The sequence below is a fragment of the Lontra canadensis genome, unplaced genomic scaffold, assembly GCF_010015895.1.
Source record: "Lontra canadensis isolate GAN:19392208 unplaced genomic scaffold, GSC_riverotter_1.0 scaffold2, whole genome shotgun sequence".
Classification (NCBI taxonomy): domain Eukaryota; kingdom Metazoa; phylum Chordata; class Mammalia; order Carnivora; family Mustelidae; genus Lontra; species Lontra canadensis.
In genome coordinates this window covers 64,857,083-64,874,353 of record NW_022630996.1, presented here as the reverse complement: position 1 = coordinate 64,874,353, position 17,271 = coordinate 64,857,083, and the positions used below count along the sequence as shown (strand labels likewise).

Below are 17,271 nucleotides of genomic sequence, written 5' to 3'. Positions count from 1 at the left end.
ATGGATATACCATGATTTACTCAGGCAGAAGCTGACCTTAGTTGGAAATATTAAATACTGGGGAGGTGAAATGGAGAATGTATATCTGTATGTGTATTTACGTATATGAAATAGTCACTGTCAGAGTAAATAGGATAGGCACAGACATACTGTAGTCAAAGTTTATTCATTTATTTTTTTAAGATTTTATTTATTTATTTGACAAGGAGAGAGAGCACAGGCAGGGGAAGAGGCAGGCAGAGGGGGAAGGAGAAGAAAGCTATGCCCTGAGGAGAGAGCCAGATGGACCTGAGGCTTGCTCCGAAGACCCTGGGATCATGACCTGAGCTGAAGGTAGACACTTAACCGACTGAGCCACCCAGGTGCCCTGTAGTCAAAGTTTATTAAATTAATAACTATTTCATCTTTGTTGACTGGTAGAACCCATCAGTATTTTGATTGGTTGCTTTTTGTCTTTTCATTCATAGCTTCTGATAACTTTCTCCCTAACTAACTGGAGGAAGTGGTAAAAGTCAAACTTCTTCCTGTCTGAGGACATACTTGGTGCTGCCTGTAATATCTAAATATGGTCACTGGGACCCAATATCCTTGCATTTTTAACTCATATTCTTGATGAATTCCCCACCCTCCTTTGCTCCCCACTTGGCTTGACTTCCTGTCTTTTATCAGCAGCAATCTATCAAGACCCTATAATGTGCTCAGTACAGAGCAGAGCAAATCCAAGTGTTCTACCTCACAATTTAAGGAAGGCAGGGGGCTAGTTTGTTTTAAGATAAAAGTCTTTTAACAAAACACAAACTCCCCAAAACTTCCTTTAAACCAAACAGGATTGTCACACGCTCACAGGCTCTTATTACACAGCCAGATGACTCAAGATTACTAAATTTCTATTCATAAGGAGTTTGCTGGCCCCAAATCAACATTCAGGCCCTCCCCCATCTTCCTTCTCTCTCCCCTGGGAGACTGACGTTAGGAGCGCTCGCTGCACCACGTTTTTAACAGAATGAAGACAATGTGTGTTTGCTGCCTGAACTGTTTGTTCTGGGATTTTAAAAAACCTCCCCTAATCCCCTCCTTTTTAAATTTTATTTTTTTGAGGGGAGGGGAGAGGAGGTCACAATCTCTTTGGCCTCCAAGTCTTCCAATTTGGAAATATATTCTAAAACTGATAGAGACGAAGGACTTCTGTTTGCTATTTACCATGGAACTGGGTGTTCATATCAGAAATTAGCTTCATCTACATTCCCGTCAGTCACTCAGAGTGACACAGGGGTGAAGGAAACAGAACTAGCCCTGCCTTGGGGGGTTAGAGATGACGCTTCTACCTTGCACTTGACCCCTAAAAAGCGGGCCCACCTTTCCCTTTGGATCTTTCACTTCACAGTCTCCCGGGCAAAACTGGAAAAAAAAATTCCCTGTCAAACCTGAGTGGTCCCCAGACCTTTCCATTCCCGGACTCAGAGGCAGTGGGGGCGGCCACCTCCTCCCCCCAACTCCTCGCTCTTTTCACAATTCGTGGCAAGGAGAAAACCACTCAGATAAATGACCGCGATCCAGAGCCTTCCCTTTAGGGGGCCTCCCCACAGAGTGACACGGAGTCCCACTCGCGGCCAGTTGCCAGCCCTGCCTGTTCGAGGCCCTCCACCGGGCTGGGGGCCGGTCCCGCAGCGCGCGGGCGGGGCGGGGCGGGGCGGGCAGGGCCGGGGGAGGCGCGCGGGGGCGGCCGGGAGGGGGCGCCGCGGGGGCGTGAGCCGGGCTGAGAGCCCCGAAGAGGACGCGGACTCCGAGCCCCGGAGCCGAGGTCCCGCGGGGGTTCCGCGCCCGGGGTCCTTTGCCCAGGGAAGGCGGGGCAGAGACGGCGGGAGGGGCGGTGAGGGCGGGGCGGGTGGCGGTTCCGCGCCGCGGCTCTTTTCTCTGGAATCCCCGAAACTCGGGGCTGAGAACTTCTCCCCGCCTGTGCCCCACGCACCCTGCGACCCCCGGCTCCCGCACCTTGTGCTCAGCCCGACCCCGCCCCGCCTCCGACCGCACCGCCCCCACTGCCGGCCGCCCGCCGCGCTGCTCTCGGTTACAAAGGAGGGAAAATGAGCCGGGCGGCGGCGGCGCGGCGCGGGGCCACGGCGGCGGCGGCTGCGATGGCGGCCGCCCCCGGCACCACGTAGAACGCCCCCGCCCGCCCAGCCGCGGCCCAGGCCCGAGAGGAGCCTGCAGCTCGCCACTCGCCTCCAGAGCCCAGTGCGTCGCCTCCTGGCCGGAGGAGGAGGTAGTGAAGGAGGAGGAGGCGGAGGAGGAGGAGGAGGCGCCGCCTTCTCCTTGCCGCGCGCCGTCGCCGTTGTCTGCGCTTCGCTCTGGACCAGTTTGGGGAAGTTGCCGGAGCCCAGTGTCGCCCAGATGTGCGACCTCATTGAGCCGCAGCCCGCCGAGAAGATCGGCAAGATGAAGAAGTTGCGGAGAACTTTGTCGGAGAGTTTCAGCCGCATTGGTGAGTGGCGCGCTGCCCCGGGCACCCGGCCCGTCGCCCCCGGCGCGGGTGCCTCCTCCCCGCGCTTCTGGTACCACCAATGCAGCGGCCACCCGGCCGGCGTGGGGTGCGCTGCGAGCGGTCGGTGGAGGGAACAGTGCCCGGACCTGGGGGGGAGGGCGACAATGGAAAGGAGAGACACCCCTCTCCTTTAGGATCTCGGGGTTCGTTTGTGGATGATCTTAGCCTACAATTTGGGTTCCGTCTCTCGCCACTGGCGCTCGGGCTGTCGCGCCTGCGGTGGACAGGCGATGGGACTCCCCGGGCCCCGCTGCGCACCCGGCTGCGCGGTCGCCTGGGTTACTTGTTATTTTTTTGCGCGCAGGCTCTGTCCTGGGGTGTTGAGTCAATAATTTAGCTTTGAAAATTGGCGAGACGCTGAGCTGTGCCTTGTTATTGTTTAACACATCCAACCTAAAGGGAAGTGGGGCAGATACCTTGGGACCTTTTGTTCGGTACTTCGGGTCCTCGAAAGCGAGATTTGTCTGTTCCGTCCCAAGCTCTCTGAATCTTTCCATTGCAGCAAATAAATGCGCGCTGTGAACTTCTCTGAACATTTAGGAATAAGTATTCCGAACTTCTTAGATTTACCAGAGCCAAAGCTCCAGAGCTATTGTCTTTAAACCAGTCAGCCAACCAACCAACTGATCTACAAGTAAAAAACGACTGAGAAATGTTTAGGACAGTTAAGAATAAATCCATGTCACAAACTCTAACAGGGTGACAACAGTATTACGTGGAATGGGTTTCTTAGCTTTTTGGGATTGGCCATAGAAAACCCCCTCTGCTTCCTCTAACATTATAACTTTCATTTATATAGGTAACTGTTTGCAGCAGGAGAATCATACAAGCACTAAAAATAACCCCTCAGATTCCCTAAGAAGCCTTCCAGCCTTTGTTTCACTTATTTAACATGTCATCCATGTTAATGAACATGTTAATGGAAATTAAGCATAAGGTACTTAATTCCTTAAAATAAACTCCTGGGGTGCCTATTGAGTATTGTAGTCATCCTTCCATCCCCTCCTTTAAAAATCATTCTATAAGTGCACTCTAAAATATGCAAACTTTGTTCAAGTAAGAGAAAATAATGGATCAAAATTTAGCCAGTTTTCTTTAACTTAAAATTTCTTATTGGTATATGAAGTATCACCCAAAACGACTGTAAAGTTATGGTGTGAAACCAATATTTAATCCTGGTTTTACTTATTACATGTATTGGATATTTGCAGTTTCACTTTTACTTAGGGATGCATATGAAGAGTTTCTACATGCAAATGAAGTTTGAAGCCAGGAGGAATGTAAGAGAGCAAGGTGTTGAGTTGGTGTGCATTTTTGAGGAGGATGTTCAGCTCAGGACCCAAACCATTACAGAGGCAGGTTCTGGAGTCCATTAAGCCCTGTTCTAAAACACATTAACTGTATATTTACTAATGCTAATGACTCTGTTGGAGCCCTTCCAGTTTGTGTTAAATAATTCATTGCAGCTGAATCTCAGTAAGAAACCAAGGACATTAATACAAAAATTCCTTATGTTTAAGCGATTTCAAGATTTTGATAGACAATCAGTAAAATTTGGATTAACTACAATGCTGGCAAATGGGGGTATTACAGTTAATTGGATTTTCTAGCTTACTGAGATTTAGTGATGTGAAACTCCTTTTGATTCCAGCACTTGTTAAAATATCTTCTAAGATCTGGTAGATTTTACTTGCTCGCTTTCAGAAACAATACAGTGCAGTGAACATAACTGATTGTTTCTTGTATTGATGGAAGGTCATGATTCTGCATAGTAACTAACTCTCATTCTGGAGAACTGTAAAAGGAGATAAAGAGGTCTTATGTGATTATGCTTGTATAGCAAACCCAAGACATGCATTGGACATGGGGTTACAGAAAAATTAATCTGTATTATTTATGTTTTTTCTTTATGTTTTATTTGCAGAGTTACAAAACAATAAAATCAGTTTGATTATGTAAAGATTTTAAGGTGCTTGAGGCTACTGAATGGAATTTTTACTCTGGAATTATGTAGTGCATAGATTAAGGGTGTGGGCTCTGTGTGTCAGACCATTGCGGATTTGCCATCTTGCCACTTGTAGCTATGTGACCTCGGACAGGTCCCTCAACTTCTGAGCTTCAGTTTTTCATGTACAACTCAGTTTTGTTACTGGCACTTAGCGAAATAATGCATATGATGTCCTGTGTGGTATGTAGTGCAGACTCAATAGGTGTTTGTAATGTTATTATTGGTGATTATATCATATTGACGTAATTGATCTTCTAGGTTGGAAGCAAGAGAAATGAGGGGAAGAAGTGGCTACTGACTTTATAGTCTAAAAACAGGATGGGTTTTGGAGTTAGTCTGGTTTGGGTTTGAACCCTGTTTTCCCAGCTTGCTGTGTGTGTGCCTTGGGCAGTTAGCAGAATATCCCTAAACCCCAGAGTCCACATGTATGAATTTTCTCAAGGTTGTTGTGAAGAATAAATCAGGTAGGACACATAAAATATCTAGTGCATGTGAAGAACAGTACTGGGGGCTGATATTCTTCCTTCCCATTTCTGTTTATTCCCCATCTTCCTCTTGTCTTCATTGGTACTTCATGAGGAGATCCAAGGAATGGTTTATTCTTGTTGAATAATCTGACATTTCAATATATTCATTTCCTTCCACCAATCTATGATGGCTTTTGAAATAAACATACTGACTTAATTTTGCCTTTTTAGTATGATTCAAAAGTACAGCTTGTTATATGGCAAAATATACAGTATTGTTTAGCCATGAGAAATTAGTCATCTATAGAAAATGAGGATAATTTTTGAAAGTATGTGATATTCACTGTTTATTATTAACAATTTTGACTATATAAAAGTGGTAATGCTACTGTTTAATTTTTTCACACGTGAATGATCATGTCAACTTTGTCACTACCCATCCCAAATACAGCTGATCTGAGATTACTATATAATATAAGGTCTAATAAAACACATTTGCTTTCAAGCCATAGCACTCTAATTTATGACATCTGCCAGAGAGTGACTTTAACACAGTTACAGTTCTTTAAAAGATGGGTGTAACTGAATTTCAAAGTCATCCTCTGATTTCAGTGGTGAGTGTTTATCGTTTTCTGTTAAATAGTGTCAGTGTGTTCACTTATTTAGGAACTCCTGCAGTTGTCTCATGTTTTTCTTTCTTTCTTTCTTTTTTTAAAATTTTGGTTAGCATAAAAAATGACAAATGGGAACTTAGTTGTTAAAAAGTTTATATTAAAATCCTTTTCCTCTTTTCCTTCTTTCTTTTAATTTTTTAATGATAGCTTAGGAGGAGGAAGGTTTTCTGTAATATCTGGTATAAGATTAAGGTCAAACTGGCATTTCTTCATATTCATTTGAATGCATTTCTTCATACTTGGATTAATTTGTAGAGAAAGGAAGTTTATACTCTGTGATACTAGAGATGAACCCTGTGTATACCATTTCTTTAAAAGGTGTAGTTTGTGAGAGAGCTGAATGAAATGAAGAGGTTATGGATCCACTGAGTTTTGGGGTTTGTTACCTTGTGCTGTAAGTGTATAATGTGGGGTCCAACTGTCATTTGCTAAGTCCATTCTTAAGGGTAAAGGTTCAGGCACAGAATTTAAATATAGTACCATATTCTCTCCCAAAGTAGTGTCAGAAGATTTTAATTTGCAAACTATGAAATGGAATTTTTATCTATGATCCTTTTGTAACAGAAAAGTGTATATGGTTTTCATATGCTAAAACTTTAGCATTTGTGTCTCAACATGTAAGAGGCTATGATTTTGCCATTGAGGTAGAACTCATTAATTTAACAAATAATTATTGAGTAGCTCGTATGTGCCAGGTAGTGTGCTGACATTCAGACTCAGTGGCCACTGTTACCAGTCCTTGAGAACTTTAAGAGAATACACGCCAATGAATGGGCATTGGCAATATAGAGTGACAGATTTTACCAGGAAGATTAGCATGATTTGCTGTTGGAGAATATAGGAAGGATACCACTTTAGTCTTGGTGAGATCATGGAAAGCTGTCTAGAGGAAGCAATGTCTGAGCAGAGGACTAAATAGGATACCTGATTATCTTAAGTGATTTAATATATACCCCTTTGTTAACCTATAAAAATGTGATATGCCTGCTATTCCAAGACATCGTCAAAGACCGTTGTGAGTTTACATTTACATGAATGATTAATGACAATCAGGGAATATAATCAATAATGGATGTTTTGTGCTTGTTTAGGTCAGAGTTTATTCATCAATGACCTGATAAATATTTGGCAGAGACATCTTTAATTGGCCTTTGTTGTTACTGTTAACTGCTGTTCAGGGCAAGGATTCAATATTTATAAGAAACTGAATAAGGTGTCGATCTACTTATAAAGGGTTTCAACGAAGCTGTAGATTTTTTGGTCTTAAAATATTCATTCCCTGAGGTATCTTGGGCTTGAGAATAGAGTGCCAGGGAGAGAATCTAGTTTCCTGCTCCTTATATTTTAGAAAATACACCTGCAATTCCTCTTCCGTTTCTTCCTTCTCTTTTTGCCCTCAGACCCCACCTCTTTATCCAGAATGGTGAAGGACTTAGGCCAGCAAGAAATAGTCCTGTCCGGATGTCGAAGACATTTTAGTTTTTTTTTTTCTCTCAGCTTGAGGGTCTTCATTCTGTTTGCAGTTCCTCAAAGGATTGTATCGACTAGTAGTCGATAGTAGTTCCAATTGGATGCTTTGCTTAAGAAAACCCATGGCTAAATTTGGGAACTTTTATCATGTCCCAAGTAAATAAAGTATAGAAAGTTTGTGCTGTGAATCATAAGCTTGGTGCTTTAGCTTTGCATCTTGCATGACAGCCACATATTTTTTCATTAATCTTTGTTAAATGAGCTGGGTATGAGGCTGTACAGTGATTGACTTTGTATTTGAAATCAATGAGGTAATCAGTTCTTATCTCCCCCATTTATTTTATTTTTTTTTTTTAGGTGAACAACTTGCCTATATTTCTGTAGGTCACTAATACGTTATCTAGGAATCCACACTCAAGTATGTTGATTAGAGGACATGCCTTAGGTTTGAGGGAAGTGAGGGTTGTAGTTTAGTAACATGGTTGGCTGATATTTAAAGAAAGCCTTCTAGATTAGAAGTTTTACATTCTGAGTTAAAATATAGCCATTAAGAATCATCTAGGCTCTTACAGCTTTCCATCAAAATAGCTTATTTTAGATTTAATGTAAGTTAAAGCAAATACATAATAAAATGTGTGTAAGTAATTGAATGCAAGATAAGCCATTTGAAACTAGGAGAAAGGGCTATCTTTTAATTTTTCATTCAGAAGGAGTTGTCCTCCAATAAAGCAAGTAGAGAAATTTATTACAGATCAATTTCTTAGGCAAAAAAGAGAAAAACTAAGCATTAAACTTTCAGAAACATTTTATCTCCCTCAGTCTACCCTCATCCACCTTAACTCTACAACCAACCACATCTATAGTAGGAAACAAAATATCCTTTTCAAGATTGCTCGACTATATAGTATAAGCTCTGAAATGATGGCTTCAGTTTAAGGACATGACTTCTCTCAGAGCTTAATTGCTAACATGATTTGCTTCCATTGCTTTTGTTAGAACGTAGCTTTCCAAGTAAGAGCTACACAAGTGCTTCTATCCTGACTAGAACACTCTACTATAGACATATGCACAATTCTATAAATTGGGAACATTTCTCCAACTAGTGGTTTCAGCTAAATTAGTTCCTTTGTGCATTCTCCTTAATATGAAACGTTCCAAGTAATTGTAGGATTTAAGGGTGTTTGCCAACAATGCATGAAATACTTCTCTTTCTCTTTAGAGTAATAAAATTCCAGTTCTGAAGCCATGCATATTTAAATAAATTTTAAGTATTTGCTAACTCATAAAATATTCTGAATGTATTGTTTCCTTTGGTGATACTTTGTTGTAAAATAGATCATGCTGAAAGGCTTGAATTATGTCTCTGTAGTGCTTATTTTACATGCTTAGTCTTTACTCACTATATTTAAACTTCTCGCGGCATGAAAATCTCATTCAGGGCACTGTGCAGAGCGGGTGTCATCCTGACAATGGGTTTGGGAGGACCACACAACGTGCCTGAGGAGATATGCTCAAAACCCAGAAGTTGAAGGGGAAATTTCTTTACAATTACTTTTTGATGCTTTCCTACTTTTCATTAAAACATTTTCCTACTAAAGAAGAGCTAGGGGAAAGATATACTTACTTCTTTTCCATACTTAGGAGGATCACCCGTTTACATATTTATGAAAGTGTTTCACAAAGATGCTGCTGTTCCATTCTCTGTCTCATTTGCAGCTTTCCTATTTGTATGATAACATTGTTATTCGGGTTGGGGTACAATTTTACTTTCTGAAATGAAAACACCATACTGCTTTGTTTTCTTTCTGTTTTCTAGGGCTTAGATGCTTAGTCTCTTTGAGATGTTTCACAATAACTGTTTCCTTTCCCTTTTTATTTTATAGCTTTGAAGAAAGACGACACCACCTTTGATGAGGTAGGTTAAATTTCTTTATCTAATGTTAGATGTATTTAATTACCACCAGGTATAGTTAATAGGTGCCAACTTCGCACTTAGGAAAAAAAATGCCTTGAAAAAAAAAAAAAGATGACATCTCTCTAGTTACGTTGTATTATTTTCAGTTTTAAGTAATCATTCCAGTGAGTTTTGGTAGGAGTCAACATATGAAATACGTCTTTTTAAATGAATAAAAGATGCCCACCGGCCTTTGTACTGCTGCCTTCTTGATGGTGGTGGAGCTGGCAAAGCCCAGTGGGATGTGGGTGCTTAGGGCAAGTCTGGAGTTGTTGGTGAGATGGGCACCATGGCTCCCTGCAGCCCTCCCTTGAATCAGGGTGTGATGTGATGCTGACACCACATATTGTGTGTCAGACTCCCAGAGGAGAAGCTGACTTTTCCTGTTCTAGTTTTTCTAGTCTTTGTATATCAGATCTGTCTTTATCTTCTTGCTACAAAATAGCAAAAAAAGTCTGTTCCAATAAGGCTGAGGGGTTCCTATGTAATTAATAGCATGTTGAATGTGATTTTTAAATTGTATTCTTTCCTGAGTTGCGTGTAGTATCAGTGGGAATCACCAGAGACACAGTGTGTTTACAAAATATTCTCATGAGTGCTATAGAGTGAAGTGTTTCATTGTCACCATCCAAAGCCACAGTTATTGATCTGTGTTGTAAACTGGGCCATGTGTGCATGCATATTGGGAGTTTATTGTGAACACAGTGGTATGTGTACACCCAACGTGCTTATCCTGCAGCCTAATGGAGCCTAGAGTAGTTTGGCTGTGGTTGTTTGATTTAACATTTTGCCGGCTCCATGAAATATGCTACCTGTCCTCCCTCTGCTGTTGTGCTTCAGACAAGTGAGGACATTTGTGCTCATGGAAAGTCTCCTTGACCTTGTGGTTGGCAGTGGTGTAGGGCAGCACCACTCAGAGAGAACCTGCTCCAGATTGGGATTTCTGGATGGGGCCAGTGACCTTTGGCTCTCACGGTTGGCTGCTTTGTCTGATGCACCTGTTCTTTTCTTCCTGGTGCCCAGCTCTGTGGAGCTTCATGTCCCTGGACTCCAGAGCAACTTTCCCTACCAGGAGTTCTAAAACATCCTGTAAAACTTAGTTATTCTAGATCTGAAGCAATAGAGGACTATTTTCCTCCCTATTTGTAGTGGGTAATAATGATGTTCTCCTCTAAACCTGTATTTCTGGAATTTCTGCAGTGTTACTGAGATGTTTTTAGGAGAGTATTTTCTTCTCAGAAGAAATCAGTGTGAGAATGTTGGACACCTTTTCTCTCTTTTTAAAAGAAAAGTCTCCCCTCTAATTATGGAGGTAATTTAAGCTTACATAAAAAAAAATAAGGAAAAGGAGAAAGAAAAATCTCCCAATCCTATTACCTAGCTACAACCACTGTTGAATGTTCTTCATGCTTTTTTCTCCTTGTTCAGAAACAAACAAAAAAAACCACATAAGCCATATATTACATCCTGCTTTTTTTCTTGTAAGCAATAACGTGGTATTTTCCCATGTTTTCACAGAGGACTTCTAATCATTATTAGGGATTTGAAAAACCTCCTGTTTAGTTTAAAAGCCATTGTTAATGCCTGCATGTCATTTTGTCATGTGGCTCTGCAATTAGCTTTCAAAAAACTCTGAGGCTGGAACCCAGATGAAAGTTATGGATATATCAATCCCGTAACAAGCTACCCTCCTTTCCCTGGAAACCTCTGCACAAAGACCTGGATTTTGTAATTTGGGGCAAAATTATTCTTAGCTTTTACAAAGTATTTCCTTTCTCTGCATCACAAGACATTGGTTAAAACCTCAAATTAGTAAATTACAGAATGGTATACCTGGAAGAGATGTTGGAAATCACGTGGTCAACTTCATAATTTCACTGATGAAGAAACTGAGGTCCACAGGGGCCAGAGAATTTCCAGTTAATTTATGGTAAGGGCAAGGGTCAGAGGTAGTCGCCTTCCGGAGTTCCAGTTTACACCCAGGCACGCCTTTACTACTACCACGGTACTACTACCTGGGTGTAAACTGGAACTCCGGAAGGCGACTACCCTCTGAGGGGCAATTGACTGACTTTTTCCAAACTTTTTATCCAGTAGAGATATTTATCTCCCTCCTAAGATTGTTGTGAAGATTAGATAAGCTAAGTATGTAGAGGTTACAGTTAGTGATGGACACATGTGTCTCATAGTTGGTATTGTCATGTCCTTGTGTTCCTCCTTGTTGTCGTGGTCGTCGCCATCATCATCATCATCATCATCTCCTTACCGTTGTTCTCACCATAACATCACCTGTACTTGGAAGACCTATAAGGAGGAAGGAAAGATTTAGTTCAAAAATAATTAGAGCTATAAGGAGAGTTACTTTCGGATACTCCTCTGAAATTCCGTATGAGGCTTCATATGATGATTTACATATTAAAACTGTGAAAATATCTGAAACCCATCACTTTTTAGACTCCTCGAGAGGATGCCTACTGTTCAGCTTTGTAATCTTCAGGTGTCTTGCACATTTAACATTCAATAAATATCTGTTGAATGTGAGCAAATATCTGTTGCTAATAAGGAGAGAGAGTGTTGAACCGAATGTTAGACCAGGTGGATTCTCCTTTGCCAGTTTCTAGCCATGCAGTTTTCTCATTTGTAAAACCAGTCAGGTAGATGATCATCTTGAAGTTGCTTCCTGAATCTTTAGATGTAGGCAAAAATCCTTCATAGCCATCAACGTGAACTTACAGTTTTACTAAGATCAGAAAAGAGCACCAGGTCTATGATTAAGTAAACAGAAAGTCACCAAGTTGTTCTATGACTGTCTTCAGACTACACTGTTAGACATTTTCTTGAACCCAGGTCTTGGTCTTCTTTTCCTCTTGTAGCCTGTTGGAATTCAGGAAAGACTTGACTCTTGCACCGTGGGGGCTGGGTCAGCTTCTTAGATATGCATCAAGGTGTGGCAACTCTTCTTACTCAGTATTTATGAGACAGAGGGCTCCTTACCTCAAGGCTGGAGTTTAGTTGCCACTCCCTGATTGCTACAGAGGTTTTCTCTAGGGTGTGTGTAAATGTTTGACCTTGAAGAGGGGAGAAAAAGATGTATATCTATTTGAAATACTTATTCTTTTATTCTTAAATAGGCTGAAATACCATGACTGCAAATTTTTATAAGCAGCCTGGAATTAATTATATTCAGGAACAGTATTCTAATGGTTATTGTAGAGAGAGATGAGGCACTTTGGAAGTTAGTATGAAGGCATGTTTACAATAGGCATTTTTGTTGGAGTAGGAACTTTTGTTGAAACCCATCTTATTTTGGGAGAGGACAGTCATTTTGCCCTTCATTTATTATATATCTGGGCCCTGATTAAAATAGGAAGCATTTTATGTTCTGTAGGCTTAATCTATACATTTGATGGATAGACTAACCATTTATAAGGATATCCTTATATCTTTCTATAAAGTTGCAGAACTTTCTGAATTCTTTCTCACTTTTTTGTACCTAGTAGATGTCGTGGGCCATGTCCCCTGAGTGGTCCTATTTTCCCTGTGCCAGTGAACAATACTGTACTATGACTTGAAGGAAGGTTTTGAATCTTATTTTTTTATTTCATGATTTGTTTTAAAATGAGACCTAAAATATAAAAGGTAAGAAAACACAGTTAATCTCTTCCAATGTAAACGTACTCTGCATAAAACTTTTCGGACTTTGGAAGTGAAAAATTCAGAATAAGTATAAATATATGTGTATAGAAAGAGTTAGAAAGGTCTAAAGCCACAACAGTTTATGAATTGTTCTGTGTAAATTAAAAAGGTTAAGTTGTGTAGTTTTTGTTCTGCTTCAGGCCTTTGTTATTTTAGCTTCAGTGAGTTGCCAGAACAGTGTTGACTCTGCTTGGTGATTGAGTGAGACATACAGAAATTCTAGTGACTGAAATAAACCTTTGAAATGCAAAGAGTTTTGTTTGTTTGTCATGGATAATCCAGATAATTAAGCACTTGTTTGGAAAAAATGAATGGTCATTTACAAGTTTTCTAATTCTTCTGTGCCCTGGTCAGTTGTTCCTGTTTGCAAAGTAGAAGGGGCTGCCACCACAGGTTTTGGCATCTTCCAGCTGTTTTTATTTTTTGTATCCTAAGGGAATGTGTAGAGAGCATCTGAATTGTCTTAACATTTTTACATCTGATCTGTAACTTCCTCAAGTACATTTTTACAGGTTAACTTGCTTCCTCTCTGCTTAATACAATAATTTTGTGTGATAGATGGGGTAGTATGCATTGATCTCTGCTTCTAGTCCAAGCCCCTTTTCGTAATTTTGTTTAAAGATATGCTTGTAATACCAGAGATGATAGAAATACAGCAGGGATTTTGCTGAGAACAGATTCTAGGAATTAGGTACAAATATGATATGGGGATACCCCTGGGTATTATTTTCCATGCACTGAGGTTGGTGGGAGCTGTTGCAGGTTTTCACCACCAAACTACTGTTATCACCTCAGGTTTCAGAGTCTGTGAATAACGTATTACATTGTATACAGCCATTAGCTTCGGACTTCTCTGACTTCCTCATCGAAAATATTAAATCCCAGTAACAGTCTTTCCCTGTTAGCTTCCTCACTCCCTTTATCTCTTCTTTGCTGGCTCCCTGTTTCCAGATGACCCCTTCCTTCTCCACCTTCTTATCCTGTTCTTCATCCCACATCCCCCTCCTGTTTCCTTCTCTGTTCGCTCATGGTACATCACTCCCTTCCCAGTAGCCTCAGTGGCTGTATCGCTTTGTACTTTGCTGGTAATCTGCATACCCTTGTATGCATACCCGGTACCCTGCCGGCCCTTGATTTTGACCTGGCATCTTTTCCTCTCTTACCCAGTGGCTGCCAAGAGCTGCTTGAGGAAATCACTCCGTCAATAAATTTATCATCTCCGGCCTTAGCTGGAACCCGAGGCAACTGTCTTGCACTGTGTGACTGGCTTGTTTCCTGCTGAAATCTTTCCACTTCCCTCAAACCTTCTAGCTACCCTTCTCCACCCCTCCTTGCTTTAGGAGATGACTTTCTCTCTGTATTAGTTTGCTAGACTTGCCTTAGAAAAATACCACAAACTGAGTGGCTTGAACAGCAGAAGTGAATTGTCTCATAGTTCTGAAGACCGGAAGTCTGAAATCAAAGCATGGGCTGGGTTGGTTACTTCCGAAGGCTGTGAGCAAAGGATACATCCCAGGCCTCTTTCCTTCATTTGTAGATGGCGTTCTTCTCCCTGTGTGTCTTCACATCACCTTCCCTTAATGAGTTTCTGTGGATCCAACTTTCCCTCTCTTATAAAGATACCAGTTCATTAAGGAGGGCATGTGATGTAATGAGCACTGAGTATTATATAAGACTGATGAATTGCTGACCTCTATCTCTGAAACCAGTAATATATTATATGTTCATTAATTGAATTTAAGTTAAAAAAAAAAAAAGAAAAAAGAAAAAGACACCAGTCATACTGAATTAAAGGCCTACCCGCCTCCAGCATGACCTCATCTTAATTTAACTAATGACAACTGCACGCACCCTATTTCCAAAGAAGATCACATTCGGAAGTATGGGGTGGCAGGTGAAGACCTCAACATTAGAATTGCTGGTGGGCATAGTTCAACCGGTGATACCCTCCAACTCCTTTGAATACTTAGTATTATTAGATGTCAGCACCTTGCCTGCACAGATACCTTGATTGGCTTCAATTTTACTTCCCTTTTTCTAGTCTTAGAGGAGGAGGTGTCTTTTCTCCTGTCCTAGGCTAGTTCCTCCTATTTCCTCCTTCATTCCTGTCGAAGCTTTCACTCCAGAAGCTTGTGTGATCGGTTCTTTCTTTCCTTATCTGCTTATCTTTTCTTAGCCTGTCTCTTCCTCTGTGCAGCATTTCAGCAGAGGCACTGAGCAAGGGCAAATCTTCACCATCTCTTCGGTGGCGGGGGAAGCCCTCCATCCACCATGATCATTTTTTCACACTCTCCCTGAGGAGTCCATCCATTCCTTGCTTTTGGCTATTCCCTTATTATACTCACATGCATGTGGCTGACCTCGCTTTCTGCTCTAACTCCACACCCATATGTTAGATGTTTCTGCCTCTGTGTCACCTTGTCACCTCAGTCTCAGCACATACAAAATATTCCTAAACCTGTGCCTTTTCTCTTGCCCATATCAGCGATTTTCCAAGGCAGAAGCAGCCTGACTCCATCCTGAGCTTCCCTCCAAGCCCCACATCCTGACACTGGCTGGGTCCTTGTTGCCTCCTGCCACCTCCCTTAACCTCTCCTGAGCCTCTCTTGCCTGGGCTTGTGGTCATCTCCTCACCGACTTCCCTGTCTACAGCTTGCCTCCTGTTCCAACACTGTAACAGATCTGAAATTCCAAGCGTGCTTTTCTCTTGCTTAATACTTTAAAAGCTCTCTCTGCTGCAGGTTCAAGTCCAGACTCTTAACTTGGCACTCAAGACCTTAGACAGTCTAGCTCTGGCCACCTTTCCACCCTCATCAGTCATCTCTTATTTTAATGCCTTCATTATCGTTCCCACTGCCACCACTTTAGTTCAGGAGTTTATCACTTTTACCTTTTCTTTTTTTTTTTTTTTTAATCCCAGTAACCTCTGAATTGGTCTCACTGTTCCATCTTCTCACTCCTCTACGCCACCCTTCCCCAAATATCCTTCTTGTCATGATACTTCCTGATTCAGAGATTTGTATGGCAAATGTTTATTGATGTCTGTTTTATGTCAGCCTCTGGATATGCTCTGAACCTGACTCTCAGTCTAATACGTTTCACAGAATTTAATCCCCCTGGCATGTACCTGTTGGCTGGCTCCTGTCATTCTTGGAATGTTGGGCCTTGGCACAGAGTCAGTGTCACTCTCAATAGTGAGATTTTATATGACTTTGTATCCACTTTTATTTTCACTATGGTCACGTCTGACGTCTCTGGAACTGGTCCCACACAAGAAGTATAGACTACAGACTATTCTCTGATTGTGCCAGTAACCTGGTACATAGTAATTTTTCAAATGCAACATTTTGGGCTGCTGACAAAGAACCTCACTTCCTTCTTCATTCTTTCATTGAAACTTAGTTGAAATTTTTGGATTCTTGAAACTTTGTGCTTTAGTTTTTCCTTTCTATAAGTGTTTCATCACATTTACTGCCTCCCTAATTATGGTAGACATGATTACAATAATTAGGTCTAGTCCCAGACAGTGGCTAGAATGTCTGGGTAGTGCTGTAAAAATTCAGAGAGGAAGTACATGTCACAAAATGTAAAATCTATGACATTTGAGAGAATTAGTCACTTCCATATTCTTAACTCCCAAGAGATAGAATGTTCCAGAGGTTGAAAGCATGAGTAGGGTCCTGTTTCTTTTTGTGAGCTCTATGCCTTCTGGTAGCAGGCCCGTTAACAGAACCAATGCCAAGTCTCTCCTGTAAGGTACTTGGGGTTCCGTTACTGGGTGTGCTTTGATTTGCATGTTTGGATTCTTTGTAGAGAGCTGACCTTTGGTATAGGGATGATTTTTTTTTTTTTCAAATTTTTGAAAAGTTTTATTTTCAAAAACAATTTTTGAAGAGAGTTACTTATAAGACCATCAATGTAATAAAAACAATTTGTCAGTCAGTAAATATAAAAACAAATATTAAATATCACATAATTTTACTTATCTCAGTATACTGTTTTATTCTAAAAACCTCACAGTTTGACAGTATATTTTCATAGTCACCCTAGTTTCACTGGATATCACTAAATTACTCTATGGATTGATGCAACAAATTTATTTCTTATTATCAATTGGTATTGTTCTAAAAGTTGCCATATTGATGGCAACTTTCCTTCAATAATGAAGGAAAGGTGGAACTTAGTGTGGTTTTGAGTTGTATCTTCTTAATTCTTTTATTTTTTTAAATTTTTTATAAACATATAATGTATTTTTATCCCCAGGGGTACAGGTCTGTGAATAGCCAGGTTTACACACTTCACAGCACTCAGCATAGCACATACCCTCCCCAATGTCCAAAACCCCACCCCCCTCCCCCAAACCCCCTCCCCCCAGCAACCCTCAGTTTGTTTTGTGAGATTAAGAGTCACTTATGGTTTGTCTAGGGAGGATTTTTAATACAACTTATGTACTTAGGATG

General features: G+C 41.2%; 1 protein-coding gene across 1 annotated transcript in view; it reads left to right on the top strand.

The window, feature by feature from the left end:
* Nucleotides 1-2,111: 2,111 nt before the first annotated feature.
* CDK14 (cyclin dependent kinase 14) overlaps nt 2,112-17,271 on the top strand; it is a 582,313-nt gene continuing 567,153 nt past the window's right edge. The window contains exons 1-2 of the mRNA XM_032875564.1: nt 2,112-2,482; nt 9,045-9,076. Of these exons, the coding sequence (XP_032731455.1) occupies nt 2,392-2,482; nt 9,045-9,076 (123 nt within the window). The 5' untranslated portion in view covers nt 2,112-2,391. The remainder of the gene's footprint in view (nt 2,483-9,044; nt 9,077-17,271) is intronic.